Source organism: Dreissena polymorpha, chromosome 3 (genome assembly GCF_020536995.1).
Source record: "Dreissena polymorpha isolate Duluth1 chromosome 3, UMN_Dpol_1.0, whole genome shotgun sequence".
In the NCBI taxonomy this organism is placed as follows: Eukaryota; Metazoa; Mollusca; class Bivalvia; order Myida; family Dreissenidae; genus Dreissena; species Dreissena polymorpha.
This window is the reverse complement of record NC_068357.1, coordinates 30,593,105-30,610,255: the sequence shown is the minus strand read 5'-3', so window position 1 is coordinate 30,610,255 and position 17,151 is coordinate 30,593,105. Positions and strand designations below refer to the sequence as shown.

The 17,151-nt window shown below is 34.1% G+C and overlaps 1 protein-coding gene and 1 long non-coding RNA gene across 2 annotated transcripts; both read left to right on the top strand.

The window, feature by feature from the left end:
• Positions 1-8,154: 8,154 nt before the first annotated feature.
• On the top strand, positions 8,155-9,445 carry LOC127873499 (uncharacterized). The gene is made up of 3 exons (XR_008046188.1): positions 8,155-8,241; positions 8,509-8,541; positions 9,419-9,445. It is a non-coding gene; the product is annotated as an uncharacterized LOC127873499 (long non-coding RNA).
• Positions 9,446-10,290: 845 nt separating this feature from the next.
• On the top strand, positions 10,291-16,391 carry LOC127873493 (uncharacterized). The gene is made up of 5 exons (XM_052417384.1): positions 10,291-10,447; positions 10,604-10,764; positions 11,005-11,178; positions 13,563-13,676; positions 13,822-16,391. Exons 1-5 carry the CDS (start codon positions 10,428-10,430, stop codon positions 13,926-13,928), a joined length of 576 nt encoding a protein of 191 aa, XP_052273344.1. The 5' UTR covers positions 10,291-10,427; the 3' UTR covers positions 13,929-16,391.
• Positions 16,392-17,151: the final 760 nt, after the last annotated feature.

Below are 17,151 nucleotides of genomic sequence, written 5' to 3'. Positions count from 1 at the left end.
ATCAATAGACAGTGCTGTTAAGCCAATCAGAATATCGATTTTGATACAACGGCGTAGCGTCTTATTTTGAACTTCCTGTTCAATATATTGAAGCTTATAAAATTTTCTTTTGTCGTTTACAAATCGAGAATTTGTTTTTGAACGCACTATGAATGCTGCAAGCATTCACTATTATTATGCTTTAGTAACAGCCTTAATTAAAGCATAGGCGTCTGCATAATATTTACATTTCACCGTTAAACACTTGTAATTACGCGTGTCTTCACATGCGTAGTTAATATTGTTGAACGGCGAGTTGTTAACATACTATGAATGCTGCAAACATTCACATATGCATAGGCGTCTGCATCATGTTAACATTTTACCGTTCAACAACTGTAATTACGCTTGTCTTTACCTGCTTACTTTAAATTGTTGAACGGTGATTTATTAACATTCATAAATGGATAAATATCTCATTTGATACTTTCGGCTAGGATGTTATATGCCTTCCGGAATCCTTCATGCCAACTGGCGATGTAACACCTAATAATTTGTCGGATGTCGGCCATCCCAACATTTGGTTTATTAGGACGTGTGATCAAACTGACCATTTGCCAATTTTTCAAATTTGTTACATTAATTCAAAACAGAAATGGTGTATATAAAGCAGAGAAGAAACAATATTATGTCTATAGAACTTACCTAAAAATAAGTTTGTGTTGTTGTTTGTTTGTTAAAATGTTTCAGCTACAGAACAACACGATTATGATTGTTCATAACTAGACATTAAACGTGTAGCATTTTATTCTAGGATGAATATATTAGTACATACTGACGTATATTAGGTATTTTGTAAGTAACGATGTACAAACTTACGCCTGATGCCCAGTTTCTATTTATTTCTAGGCAATTAGATACCTCAAATCAACATTTTCAATCGGAGCATTTACTTTATATTTCAACTAATGCATATGTATAAATAAAACAATTGTCATCATAATTCTCTAGAAGCAACGTTATAATATTTATATTGCAGCTTTGGTAAGAACGGATTTTTTTAAAAATTAATTTTATATATGAATTTCAATAAGTTATTCACCCCCTTAGCATTGACAGTCAGACAGACAGACAGAAAAACGGACGGACGGACGGACTTACAGACAGACAGACAGACAGACAGACGGACTTACAGATAGACAAACGGACAGACAGACAGACAGACATATATACAGACATACAGACAGTTTATTTAAGACTTAAACAACAGTACATCGTCGTCATACTCAAATATACAAAATATTTTCTTAAAATTTACATGGTAGAAATATTATGTCAACATCAGCCAGATTTATTTTAAAAACGCGCTTCGCCTTCTACCATTGGTCGCGTTTATCAAATCTCTATATCACGATAGGTTAATGGAATAGCAGTTAATTGGCGAAAAGTTATACCTGTATCGGCAGTCTTTGTGTTGGCATAGAAAGAAGAGAGACGTTATATAGAAATATAAAACACTTTTCTTTGTATTGGAAGTATATGAAAATAGTGAGTCGAAACTGTTTGAACTTTTGGTATTAATCAGCGACATTTTTCAGCATTAGTTTTGGTTCTTCTTTCGTTTTGGACATGTATTTTTATAACATTGAATGTCAGATATTATGCCATTAGGCATAATACTATATTATGTACTTCAGATTATGATATTAGGATTGCATTATCAAATATTTTGGACTGATATAAAATAACAAAATCATATTGTATAGATTCTTATTAAATTAAAATACACTTATGAGTATGGTATGTTTTATTGTCAATGTATGTAGAAAGCAATGTTTATAAAATACATCATATGATGACGAAGGGATCAAATAATAACTGAAATCTAAGTTATGTACAGTAAACGAAAGCTCGAGAGACAATATAATAATTGTGCAACACCGTTGTGCAAGTTGAAGAGTATCCAGCGTCACATGGTTTTCTTACAATTTATTAGGCATATATTATGGTTCTGTTCACTAGTTATATACTAAAAATCATCGGGGATTTCATGGTAGTAAACTTTCTTTGAATTAAAATCAGATCACATGTTCTTGATATGTACAACCTCCAAAATGTTTAACCTTATTTCAGCGATAATAACGATATGAATGATTATTGCTGTGTACCTGTGAACAATCCTCTGACATAAAAATTCATGACATAAGTTAATTTATTTGTTGTTTTTTTTTTTTGTTCAGTGTTATTTATGTATAGTTTTTTCTTTGTTTAATGACATTTGTTTTAACAAATTCCTTTCCTTTTGACATGTACATTATATCTAACAATACATAATTCAATTGGTATTAGCAAAGGACCGCAATTCTTTCATTTTATTATGATATAGTTGCTTTCCATGGTTTTATATGTGCACATGATTGGCCGTCCGTTAAGAACAATATAACATAGTTTATACCAGACAAAGGCAAAATGGATCATATACATGCAAAGGTTTTGCAGAAAACGAAGAAGATTTTTTGGTGCAAGGAACATCAAACAACAAAAACTACTCATAATGGAATTGTTGTTATTTTAAAAATTAGTGGGACACATTTCAGGGTGTTCATTTTGTTTAAAATGTGTATTGCCGAAAAGCACAATATCGAACTCAACATCGCTAATAATTCTGAAGATATTTTACATTTATGCACATGGTATGACGTTAAAATGAAGACATACGAAAACAATGTGATAATTCGATTCAATATCTAAACACGGGAATAGAGGAGAGTCTATGTTTTTCGCGTAAAGGTTTTAATTCAGCCTCCTTCAATTTAGACCTCAACCGCCTATGCAGTAGTTGGAGAAAACGGTTTCTTATATAAAATAACTGTGTTATTTTTTATCAAACTCATTTTAAGCTTGGATTAGAATATATTCAATGATTCACTAGTTTTACCTCTTCTGATTAGATATTCCATTTTTGAGGGATGATCACGATTCGAATGTGCGTAAGTCATTCGCATTCTGGAGATACCTAGTTGAAGCTCCGACATTTTCAGGTACCATGTACGTCAGGTACTGAGCAGTAAGGGAATTATGCATTATGTAAAACAGTATCAGATTTTGTGTGTCGCGTTGATCTTAAAGTGGTTCCCGCTTAATTTTTGTTGTAGCCCAGTTTAATGAAGTAATTTTGATGTTCGTTAAGCAATTTGCGCTGCTTCAGCGTGAAGTCTGTCAAGCTCATGTTTTTCTGCTAGAGTGCATGTTAAATATTGTTTTAATGATCGAATACAGAGCGAATAATTTGATTCACTTGATTTGCAGTCAAATGTTTGCGCATAATATTTATTCGACTCCATGCGTAATCTGTTATATATTTATAATGAATATGCCAATTACAATCATTCGAAAGTAAATCATATCATATGATTTTGCTCACCACACTCGCCAGTGTAAACATTTTACGTTAGATACTCAAGCTTGGCGTAATGATAATATCCAAACATACCAATATATACCGATTGTATTTGGTTTGGCGTTGAGAAACGCGAAATATCACATACTTGTTTGCATTATTTTTGACACGTTTACACAACACTTCTCTTTTATTTGAATGTAAATGTCGTAATTATGCACCGTGATTTGACAAAACATTCATTCCGGCTCTATACAGAAGACCTCCAAGTAAATCTGAGTGTTCTATACTGTCGAATTAGAATACTGTTGCATTACATGGTAGATCGTTTAATTTGATGCCAGTTTATACCAAGAGTTAGTTAATGCAAGCATAAATGTCGGATTATGACAAAAGCAACGAATGTTTAGCTGTCTTTAGGAGAGTGAGACATATAATGAGTGATAATAAATCGGAATTATTTAATATTATTATGAAAAACTTTATTTTTTATTTAAGATAAATTTTAACTTTAATCATTTAAACGCATATTTTGCATTTTGGTCAGATTTTAAATGAATATCTAAATACGGCGTCTTCTTTGTAGCTCATAACTGCTTTAACTAGAAAATACTACAAGAATACTTGTTACATATACAATGAATGTTCTTTTATTAAAATAACTAATCGGGTTGTGTTTAATCAAGCTTTAACAAACAATAACAGACGCATATATTTTATTAGAAACTTTTAGATAATATGACTGTATTTTATTGAAGAGTAATCAATAGTGTACACGTGTCAATATGATATGCTTTTGGTTGTTCTGTTAATCAGTTTATGGTCCCATGACACTTTAACTGCAAATATGATATGTGTTGTCTTTTTAACCACCGTAATACTGTTAATCAGTGAAACCACTGGGGGCTGACGAGGTATAAGCGTAGTCCGTTTCGCTACGAAGTCGGGTATATGTTTTACTACGAAAACATTGTGTACATACACTACTTAATCAGGCGAGTTTCATATTTTCTGGTGTTTATGGATTAGAGAACGGAACATCCAGTAATGGTAGGTACTTATTTTCAATAAAAAACTAATAACAAATGTGCGTAGTTTCAGCCTGTACATTTATTTTGAGGTAAAATCGAAATATTTTGATTTGAAGCAATGCATAAGGTGGTTATTATGTTAAAAAAGCCAATTACGGTAACTTAAATCGAATTAAACTACATGTTACTTTGATTCATTGTACATTACACATTTTAAAGTACAAAAACGGTTACGAACATGTATTTTAATTATTCAAATGCTTTGTTTCGAAGGAAATTACAAGTCGCTTTATGTATAGGTTTCGCACAGAGTATGTATTGGTTGTGCTACGAAGTACAAATATAATGTATAGGTTACTCAACGAAGTCTCTGTATCCTTTTCAGGACATATCACATGCAGTTTGCAGTTACTGCAGACTACCATTTCCCAGTGCAAAAGATGCTGTGCTTAATTGTGCGCATGAGCATCCAAACGAAAAGGTTCCCTTTATGTGGGAGATGCCTTGTGACACTGCACCAGGTGTACAATACAGAAATCGAACGTTCAATATTATGGGTGGCGACATTAAAAGTATTCTGAAAATATTACATTCAGTCCGGTTTCTGGCAAATTGATAATTCCGACAAAATCTACAGTGACAGAAAGTCCTGTGCGAAAGATATCACGAATTAACACGCCCATTGTCAGATATTTCCCGAGCCAGTGGTACCTTCGGACAATGTAGACACAACCGGGATGGAACCGTCAGAGCGCCGGTTTAATTATGTACCGAATCTATACCGGGACTCTGTCGGCATTCACCAGGCTCCCCGTAGCTCTGCCGGGGTCTGTTTGGGCTCCGGTGGAGCTATGGTGCCGTACCGGTGCAGTCCCGGTTGTTCACAGTGCCACGCCGGTCGGTGTCGGTCCTTCCCGGTGACTCGCGGTTCATCTCGGAGGTATTAAACATTTTAATATTTTACCGGTGGAGCCCCGGTTGTCCCCGGTCGTCTACGGTTCATCCCGGTGGAGCACCGGTTCATCCCGGTATGGCCCCGGTTCATCCCGGTAGATGCCTGATCACGCACCGGGGCTCCGCCGGCATCATAGTGAGACCGGACCTTAACCACATTGTAACACGAGGTAAATTTACCGGCCGTCATGTACACAGTAAACAATAACCTGTGACAGAAACCCACTGTCAAGCCTTAACAACAATACATTGATTAGGAAATTGCGGATTTGTGCCATTGGGTACCTACTTTCCACACCTTACGGCTGTTACAGGTGTTGATTTTACAGGTAAAATCATGTATACGAACATGAAATTCATCTAAAAATTAGTTGGCGATAACCGATTTTCAAGAAAATCGCTTTGACAGATAAAATGTAAAAATCCGTATGAGATAAAGAAGGATCGAAGTTGGGACATGGGATTTACTTTGACATAAGCAGAGTTTCGAGATAACATAACGAGCATCGAATGTTATTTGATAAAGAATACCGTATGCTAAAAACCTATCGTCGGTCTCTGTCCAAAAGAACGTATAAGGGATTGTCACAAGGTGAAGATGCGTTATTTTTATTGAGACCGACGACAATAGGTTCTCGACTCTCAACTGTCGTCTTATATATGGATTTTCGATTTTGATCGTTTCCTTTGGCCTAGTCGTGAATTTAATTATATCATAATAATGTGCATTACCATGTCGACTGTGCGCTTCGGATCATGTTGTGTCGTTGTTACTATCTCTTCCTCAAAGGAAACATCCAGCCACTCCATGACTCTGTATTTAAAAAAACATGTTCTTTATTTCGCCTTTGAGAGATAACCAATACGTCCTCTGTGAGAAACGCATACACGCTAAAGCGTTGTCGTAGCGAGGCATATACGTATGCTGTCAGAGACACGATCATACATAATAATACTATTTAGCCTTTATTTCTGACAACTGGGTCACCTTATACATTTCTGAACACACCAGTGGCTTAACGATACATACATCAATATGGAAATTGTAAAATTGTGTCAATTAAACATAGTTGTAAACCTTAATTGCATTTTTGTAAAATAAAACTTGACTTCGGTTTGATAAATCAGCGGTAAATTTAATGTTTCACGCATAAACCAGACACATGTTGAATCATAATTTGATGTAAAAGACCTATGAAATGTCATTGTGCTTAAATTTAGAGTTTTGTTATTACAAAAGCATAATCTTACCTATTTTAAACACAAATTTCCACTAATCCGTTCTTCGATGTCATGTGTATGTACACAATGTTTTCGTAGAAAAACATATACCCGACTTCGTAGCGAAACGGACTACGCTTATACCTCGTCAGCCCCCAGTGGAAACATCACAAAATGGGCTTAATAAATACCAAAAACATTGTTTTAATATGGTACGTACATTGTGTTTTACATGACTTATCTCTGTTTTATATACAGCTTAATTTAGTTTTATCTTTATAACGTTCGAATGGTTAAACTTTAGTTAAACTCGAAAAAAAACTTCACCAAAACACGATTGTATCGATAGCTTTAGGCTTATTGAAACGCTATCGAGTCCTTTTCGTGGGTAGAGCCAGTACTTAGTGTCTTTGGGTGAGATCTAAAGACCGCCCCACAGTGCGAATGCAAACCGTGTCCTCCCGGTTACTTAGCGGACATTGTATGCACTACGCTATTAATATCTTTATATATAAGATAACAAATAACCTTATTCCAAACAATCATATTTGCGCCGTCTCTTCTATGAAAAAAAGAAACACAAAGTAACAAATACAATATCGCAAAACTAAAATGCGCAACAAACAAGCATCCTATAAGGCATCATAGTCTATTCAATATCAAGATTGGCAAGAATCCATAAATAGCATTGTATGATAAACGTGATTATAATTGGTAAATTATTTATTTATTCCAGTCATATCACAAACGCGATCGAAATTTTGCCGTATTGGGACCAAAACCATATCCTAAGTTCAATTACAAAAAGCAAGCGTGAACACCCTTGCTTAGATTACGAAACCTGCTTTGAAAATGTGACTTTATTATACTCGCCTTAGATCACATAGAAGGTCCGGTCCATTAACAAACACGGGAAACAAGGCTCTAGACAGTTTTCCGATATGGCTGTATGGATATCATTTTGAATACCCTTGAAGTCACTTTAATTCCCAATCAACACAACACTTGCTCAGAACGTTTGAACAATACACATCTCGACATCACATTGTTTATCCAATCATAATGACACCTTCTAGGAAGAGTCTTCTAATGATAGTTTAGCCTAGTTTTAAAAATAGTTTCTTTCTTTTTATAAACAATGACCTTCAGAGGTGGGGCAGTTTTCCTCATATTGCTATCTTAACATATTGAGGAAACTTTCCAAGAAAAGAAAGTACATGTTTATAACCATATTTTGAGAAACCTACCTCTCTTTTGGTCTTGTCATAAGGCAACCGGCAAGGCGACTTTATCATTGGAGGTGTTTTATCTATTTTGGCACCGTATGTCACAATATTGTATATGGCTATTACATTATGTTTGATTGCATGCATTTAGAAAGTAGACAGCATTTAAATCGTTCATTTTTTTCATGCATTTGCATGGAGATGAAAACCATATTACATAGGTAAGATAATGTCATAATTAGTGTGCTTCCTTGTAGATATAAACACCCCAAATGGTATGTGTATACACAACTTTCTTATTTAACGGACTTTTAACCACGAATGTTTTGTTATTTTAAACTAGTTACATACATCAACCGACAATTTGTTAAAACAACAATGAAAAACCGAGAGTCAAGATGGCAGCGTTTATTATTAACCTTCGCGTTTGGTAAGTTTTTACTTTATGTTTTATCGTTAATGCTAATTATGTATTTCTATTAATGAGGGATTTGATATTGAATGTCCGGTGCAAGTATGTCAAAGTTATGTCCAAGTTATTCTAAGTTTTAGCTTTCATTTTATAATAGTTGAGTAGTGTGTAACGCTTTAATCATTTACATAAACAATTATAAGTTTAACAAATCAATTATTTCAATCGAATTGCATTACATCAATAATAAACTATTGCATAATTGTATTTTCCTTTTCCCGTCAGCTATGCTGTGGAAGCATCAGATTGTTTTTGCTGGTATGTATGTAGGTAGTCTAATTTATATGCATTTAAATGTGTGTGTGTGTGTGTGTGTGTGTGTGTGTGTGTGTGTGTGTGTGTGTGTGTGTGTGTGTGTGTGTGTGTGTGTGTGTGTGTGTGTGTGTGTGTGTGTGTGTGTGTGTGTGTGTGTGTGTGTGTGTGTGTGTGTGTGTGTGTGTGTGTGTGTGTGTGTGTGTGTGTGTGTGTGTGTGGTGTGTGTGTGTGTGTGTGTGTGTGTGTGTGTGTGTGTGTGTGTGTGTGTGTGTGTGTGTGTGTGTGTGTGTGTCTGTGTGTGTGTGTGTGTGTGTGTGTGTGTGTGTGTGTGTGTGTGTGTGTGTGTGTGTGTGTGTGTGTGTGTTGTGTGTGTGTGTGTGTGTGTGTGTGTTGTGTGTGTGTGTGTGTGTGTGTGTTGTGTGTGTGTGTGTGTGTGTTGTGTGTGTGTGTGTGTGTGTGTGTGTGTGTGTGTGTTGGTTTTTATCCAAGAAATGTTACATACCAACGTATCAATATAAATGAACATTGGTTGCAATTATAATGCAATTCAAAAAGCATTTATCAAAGTAATCCATTTAATACACGCAACCACAATACACTTACAATTACGATATTTTCGCAAACAAGCAATGTGGTCGTAATATGATACAGTGTTTTTTAAGATAAAATATACATATATCCAATAATAAAATAAGTTTTACTTTTTGCAGATGATATCACTGTTATTATATGTGTGATCGTCAATTTGGTAGTAGTTAAGTACTGTGTATTGTAACAATTATTATTAAAAAAATATCAGTATAAGGAGTTAATTACCTCAATCGAAATGTATTACATCAATAAACAATACTAATGTGTGCATGATTGTTTTTTATGTCAGCTTTGATGGTGGATTGGACTGTTTTTTTCCGAAGAATCTGGAACAGTAAGGCTATGTAGGTATTCTAAACTTGATACATTTTAAATAGTGCGTTTTTTTTTATCTGAAACAAAAAGCAACGCCACGAATCAATATAAATGAGCATTGACTGCAGTCATTACTCAGTGCAATGTCGCTGGTGTAGGGGGGGACACATGATAACTCAACTTAATGTTGTTTTACATCCATTTTATTGCAGACGTAGACCAATATAGTCAATGACGGAAAAGACCTAAACAAAACAATGACAATAATTTACAAACATAATAAAACAACCGATACTACAAGATATGAATGAACAAATGAACATCATATTAATTAAAACAATTCACACACATTTCATATTTCAATAATACACCATGTTTAATAAATGAAAACAGTTGAACAACTCACCAGGTTGGAATACAATGAAGACCACGCGGATGGACTTGCGTCCACTAGACGGTCTTGGCAAATGCAAGAGTGGTCAGTAATTTCATAATGAAATCAACAGTTACATTTGAATGACCAATGACAATCTTGCATCGGATCAATTCATTATTATGATTGGGCATAACAACTATTGTATCAGCCTGCATGGGTGAACAAACACTACAGAGAGAACAGAATGTCCACAAACAAGTAAAATGTGTATTATATGAAAAGGGAGATAACAAATTGACCTGTACTACATCAAAAAGCAAAATCGCAATACGCCATTTATACTCGTAAATACATAACAATAACAATTGCCTAAAATTTCACCATGCAGTTTGCTTATAATATGGAACTTGCTTTAACATGAATTATATATGTTTTTATAATACAAATTAGTTATACTTTTGTAGATAATTTCACTGGCAAAGACATCAGATTGGTTGGTGGAAACAGCGAATTGGAAGGACGAGTAGAAATAAGTATTAATGGCGTTTGGGGAACGATTTGTTGGGACGGCTGGTTTGACTTTAATGACGCAGATGTCCTTTGCAGAATGCTTCATACAAATCTGAGGTTAATTTGTTACTTATTACTAACGATCGTTCAAATACAATATAGATGTTCCATCTAATAAAAGTGATTGCTTTACAATTGTTTACATTAACATATGTACTTACTTTTAATTTTAATGACATAATAATTTATTGTAAATGGTGTATCTCCTAAAAGTGCTCTAGACTACTACACAGATGGACGATACGGATACGGTAATGGTCCAGTATTTTACCGTACTTTGTCATGTAATGGATTAGAAAAAACAATCCACAACTGCTCTAGTTCAACAGGTGAATCGTGTTCTCATTCGAGCGACGTGGGCTTGATATGTACAGGTACACAACACTTTATTCGTAAATCGTCATTATGTGTGCTAGTCATCATAATTCAACGTAGGTTTCATTTTAATAATAGGGATTATTCTGCAGGAATGGCCGTTGAAGGATTTTCATAAACACTTGTCACAAAAGTAAAGGTCATTAAAGCCGAAAGAAGGCCATTGTCATAACCATTTGGAATTTCTATTTTTACTTTAGACATTTTTATAATAAATATTAACTTCATGTCAACTGAAGGTTGTTCACGTCTGACACAACGTCATTATGGATTGCTCGAACAAGTCAATGTCACAAGCAGTGGTGACGTATACACTGGCAGATGCAGCAACGGGTCCTCTAATTTCCAGTTCTTATATCGATGTTCACTCAATGGCACGTGGGAAGAGTATGGTACACGATGTGGACCTTTAGGTATTGCGTCATTGAAACTGAATCATAGACCGTATATATATATATATATATATATATATATATATATAAACATACATTACACAAGTTCTATGCTTTTTTACACGGATAGTACAGTACTTGTATACAGACAGTTGAAAACTCATCTTAATGTTTAGATGTAAGTGCATGCTTAGTTATAAATGATAGTTAGTTTCATTTTAAACTTTGATTAGTTAGAAATGGAACCCTACAGATTGCTGTCAAATTCTGTATTCTGTTACCGCGTTGAAATAAGACACCATCAGAAGCAACATAAAATAAAATCGATTCGTCTTGAAAATATGAACATTAAGCGGTCGTATGGCCAGCAATTTATAATAGTATGTATGTGTCATTGTTGATCTTTGTCTTAACGGAAAAAATAAATAATCTAACATTCACCATAACAAAAATTCTTATACATGATAATATTTACTTCTATTATAGTACAAAACTATGCATTGATAGATGAAAAACCCAGACAGATCTTTCTTTACCACGTTGATCATATATTGAAGCTTCTTTTCATCAAACAAGACTAGAGTTAAAATGAGTTCAGTTTCTCAGTACGCATGTTTAAATATGCAGATCAACAAAAGCAATACAGAATGAATGGAGAAGATCACATATTCAAGATGTTTCTTTATATAAAAGTGTATTCTACTCTACTTTAGCCTTTCAACCAGTGCGTGTTTCCAATAATGGCCCTTATCATAAATCATTGCATACACCTTTTTGCGTATTCGCCACTTCAGAATAGAAACATCATGAGGTACAAACTTCAAGTAACTTTGAGCTACATTGTATGCATTTTTACCTTATTTAAAAATATATACTTGGTAAAAAGATAGTATTGACCCTTGATACTATTGTATAGGATAACTTTCATTATAATCAGTCATTCGCATTTAGAATTTTTTATGTCAAATTACGTGTTAACTATGAACTTAAAAATACATAAATATTGCTTTCTGGTCATGGTAATTAATATTATATAACACACGATATAAAACATCTAAAACGAGTTAACGATGTCAAATAGTGAACACACAACAACACAGAAACACATTAAAGTAAACTAACAATCTTTGTGTAAAGTGAGCATTTAATTTTGTTTAAAGTAGACTTTTACCTGTGTTAATCTTCCATTTTTTGTATAAAGCTATAATCGTAATATAAAGCTTAATGCGATCGCTGTCCTTTTCAATGAGACGACTTTTCAAAATTAAGCAAAATCCGCGCCCATCGTTTCTTAAGCAATCCATTAAAATCTTCATCTGTAACATACGCACTTTTGCTATATTACAATTACATGAGTAAAAGCATGCTGGCATTAAGAATTCGTCATAAACTAAGATAAATACATGTTTTCAATAACATTCACATAAACTTAAGTGAACTAGAGGTTGGTAAAGGCAAACTGTTTTACTCAACCTGCTTAGTAAACGTATGTTCTTATTTTATTTAAAGTGCTTCTTATTGACACACAGATTGCAAGTACACACATAATATTTGTGGCTCCAGCATAAACAATCGAATACTCAATAGTCGATAATTCGGCTAAATTTAACTTTAATTTCAAACATTTAACCTGCAGAACAAATAAATGTAGTATAATGTTTTAAAAGAATTGTATTATAACAGTAATTAAGAAGATTCCACATGGTATTTGCAGGTTACAGCATTGTATACTTTTCTGTAAATTGCAAAGTAGAGTCTATGAAATTAATAATGATATAGTTAGTCTAATCTAAAAACTTTTCCATAATACGCCATTTTAAAATTAGTTCCATGTAAGATAATGAATACAAATAATCTTAACCCTGAATATTACTTTGTGCCTATGTTTAATGATATCTGTCTTTGAAAATAGGTTCTTTACTGCCGAACAACACGTTTAGACCTTTAACAGAGATCAGATTGCCACTCGATACACATTTTCTCAGTCTTTATATCGCAGTAAAAAATAAGACAATTCAATATGTTCCCAATTCAGTTTTCATCGTGGTTTAAATGTTTTCAAGTAATGGATCATTCTATGGATCCTTGTTTGCCTAGGCAGTCACATATTCAAACGCAAGGACCATGTATTTACTGAGCCATATTTTACTCATTTAAATTAAGCATCAAATGTGTATATCAATTGTCAAACAACCGTATTTCCCACACGCTGCCTTTATGCTCAGCGATGCGTATCCAGCTTTATATCACGTGATGGAGTGCCCTTTTCAAAACTTCCTTGTTCTGAAATTGTAGTTGATTATATTTTTTTAATTAAAATACTTTCTTTAATGTTTATTTGTATTTATGATATTTATTTGTAGTTATGTGTATTAATGATAAACATTCTTTTGCTTTAATCCCAGTAAATAATTCCAATCAAGTGGATGGCGCCCGAGTGTATGACTTCAACGAAAATGCAGACGAGAAAAGTGACATGTGGTCGTTTGGCGTGGTCCTCTGGGAAGTGTTTTCTATGGGTAAGGCAACTAACTTGGTTATCATACAAACAGAACGATAAAGTATAACACTCAAACAGAATCACATTCGAAAAGTTTAATAATACGTATATGTCATAGGTTATTGTTGTAATTACTTAAACCAATTTCGTGATGTCATCATCAGGAGGGACTCCGTACGAGAACGTGAGAAGCCGAGATCTGCCAGACACACTGAAGGATAATGGTCGTCTGCAGAAACCGGAACAGTATGGTGACGTGTTCGTACATTGACTGCATACGTGCTATATGTACTTATAGTAATGTTTAATTTTACGTTCTTTTATTTAATGGCGTGGTCAGGCAGGTCACATGATGACTATATGACTTGCTTTCTGATTTTATAGCTGGTTGTCAAGAACATAAGGTGACATAAAGTGTCATAAATGTAACATGGAGCAAACGCACATTGACGATTACACGCTCTGTGCACAGTAGGGTATCCCGTCATATAATGTCTGCTGTTTTAATAATTTGCCATGATGGTTTCCTATGCTTTGCTCACTTTTTTTGCCATTCTCTGCATTTCCTTTACCCTGTTCTTCCGGTTGCGGTCCGAAGCCGTAAATATTCACCTCGTTCAAGAAGGTCAGCAGGATGTTTCGTGCCACCAGGCGCCCGTGATTCAAATTCGGGCATGTTATTAAATTAGTGCTTATAAATATACAGTCTACTCTCTTTATCTCGAAGTCGGCGGGAACAATAAAACATATCGATATAACGAGAGTTTGTGATATCCGATTAGGCGTTTTCAAGAAAAAATTAGACGATAATTTACCTTGTTTTTAACCTCTAAATACCTGCTAAGTGGTCTAACTAAAGCTGTCACCGTGTGGCATAATACTCTCAACTACCCTATCTATTACCTGATAGCGTTTGTACGAGGCATGATTAAATTTGCTATTTAAATGCTTAAAATGACGTTTTTGGTGTTACAGAATCGCATGAACACATGCGGTTATCATTGTTTTAAACTGTCGAGTAAACATCCGGCAATGTTGCTATTTAAAGTTATGATGCAATTGACGTCCAATCAAGACGAGCTTTTCCATCTGAACATGCTTAAATCACGTTCTGGAATACGGAACTGTACATGTACATTTTGTAGTTTGAAATGCAAGTTAAATGGATTAGATTTTCAAGTTAGCCATGTTAAGGGCTGTTGGAGATCAAAATGAACAACATTCTGCAAATTTGCGACGATTTATATACGCAAAACTATAACTCAATGCAATTTGGAATGTTGCTTGTAAAACAATTAGTCTTTCGGCCTTTCGGCAGGCTGTGTATTAATTGCAGTAAATTGCAGTTAAAGAGACAGCTAAAGTGACACGCCTTACACAAGTGTTAATGGATAACGACATTATACACATTTGGTCATTGATGCAATCAACGGATCAATTATCTACCGCACATTATTGGGAGCAGCCGGGCGAAGTGGGACGGTGACGTATCAAATAACTTGTTTTCACCTTTGCCGACACCGGGACAGTTATTCGCACTTCGAGATAAACCACAGTATATACATGTAAAATCGGGACCCAGGACAAAAATTTTAATCGAGATATCGAATTATTCGACATAACGAAAATCGAGAAATGCGATATTTATTAGTATAATTAAATAAGGAAAAAAGTTGGGACATTGAGCTTACCTCGACATATCGACAAAATTGAGATATCCGATGTCGAGTTAACGAGAGTAGACTGTATTTACTAATTTTCCAGTTTCTCGAATCGGGTCACACAAGGTAGCGATAATGCTGCATGACAAAAGAAAACCAAATCATTGACTCATAAACGAAAAGTCCTTCCACTTTGATTACAGACTTAAAACAACTGCTTCAAAATTAACAAACCGGGTACGTTTGTTTCACCTGAATTTCACGTCTTACTTTTTTGCCGGTTGGAAGATTTCGTGATTATATTTTGTTTAATCTTGTGTATGGGTCTAATTGTAACGTATACGCTACGGCGCAATTATATAACTGCCTATCGTTGGTTTCACACGCGGTATGAATAGGTGACAATACTAACACTATTCGGTTTGATATTAGTATTTCAAGCATGGTATGCGAACAACATTAACGACACGTGTATTTTTGTTTTTTGATAAATCAGATGGTACTATTTGATGACCAAGTGCTGGGCTGTTCCAGTTAAAATGAACTGTTGCGTTGTTTATGGGGTGTTACACGAGATGGCATGTACATTTACATTTGTAAAGGAAAACACATGCACGCGGTTGAGAAGTTTATTTTTTGTTACGATTATTATACATTGTATTTTATATTATACATACAGTAGTCCTTTCAACGAACATTTGTGTAATGAGTAAACCGTTTAAATTATACTTAAACATTAGAGCTTTTCAAAGTACGCATTGTTAAGTTTTATGAAACATTGGCGAGATGCTTTGGGTTGTGTAATTGTGTACTTAGATGTAGAATAAGTGACTATGTCCTTCCTTCAATTAATTGTGTTATTCAATGTAAACACTACTGTAACCTTGTGTGTTATCTTAAACTACTTTACATTAAATGCCTCACATGAATTGTATTTACACTGTATTAAAATATGTACTACTTTATTGACGCTGTTTTACTTATATGTTATTAAAAAAACAAATCACGAAGTGCTGATATATGTTTAAAAATAAAACCAGAGAAGCTCTCATTAATGTATGTATATGTTTATATTGGAGTGTATATATTTAGTTTAAGTTTTGTGTTGTTTTTTATTTCTCTGATATTACATGGTAATGTTTAGTTGTGTTTTTTTTTATTTGAAATGATAAAAACCATTAACCACCATATACTTACGTATGTATTTTATTGGGTAAGAAACACGTATTTAGATGCTTTTGAATTTTACCAGAAATGGTTTGAAAGCCATGTTTCCGAAAAACAAAGACGTGTCAACAAACTTAAGTACAACTTTTTTTGCGAACATAATTTCATTTCTAAAATGCTTTTCAAAATATGTTTGCAATGGGAATGATAACTTTATTGATAATATAACATTTTCGGGTTTGATACTGCTTTTAACGTTGTTAATGGGTAGTTAACTAATGCAATTGTTTTTACCTTTTCCAGTATACCTTTCAATAAAATATATATCACTGAGAGTGATTCTTACCATATAGCTTTGACAGATATACAGAGACAAACCAAGAGACCTTTCAATGCATGGTTCAGTTGTATAGCGGAAGGCGTTATCTATAAAAAAACAACTGTAGTCTGACGTTCAAATTTGAGTTTGACCTTGCTCTTTATTACTCTTATCGCAATACACCGACTCAAACAGATTCACATTAGTACCATTTCTTTAAAATTATTCTTTTAAAAAAGTGTTCTACTCTGAAATTTGACCTGGACGTTTTACCTTTGCGTTGAATCTTGTAACATGGTTCTTGCGCATAACCCACAATATAATATTTATAAACATTTTCAACAAAT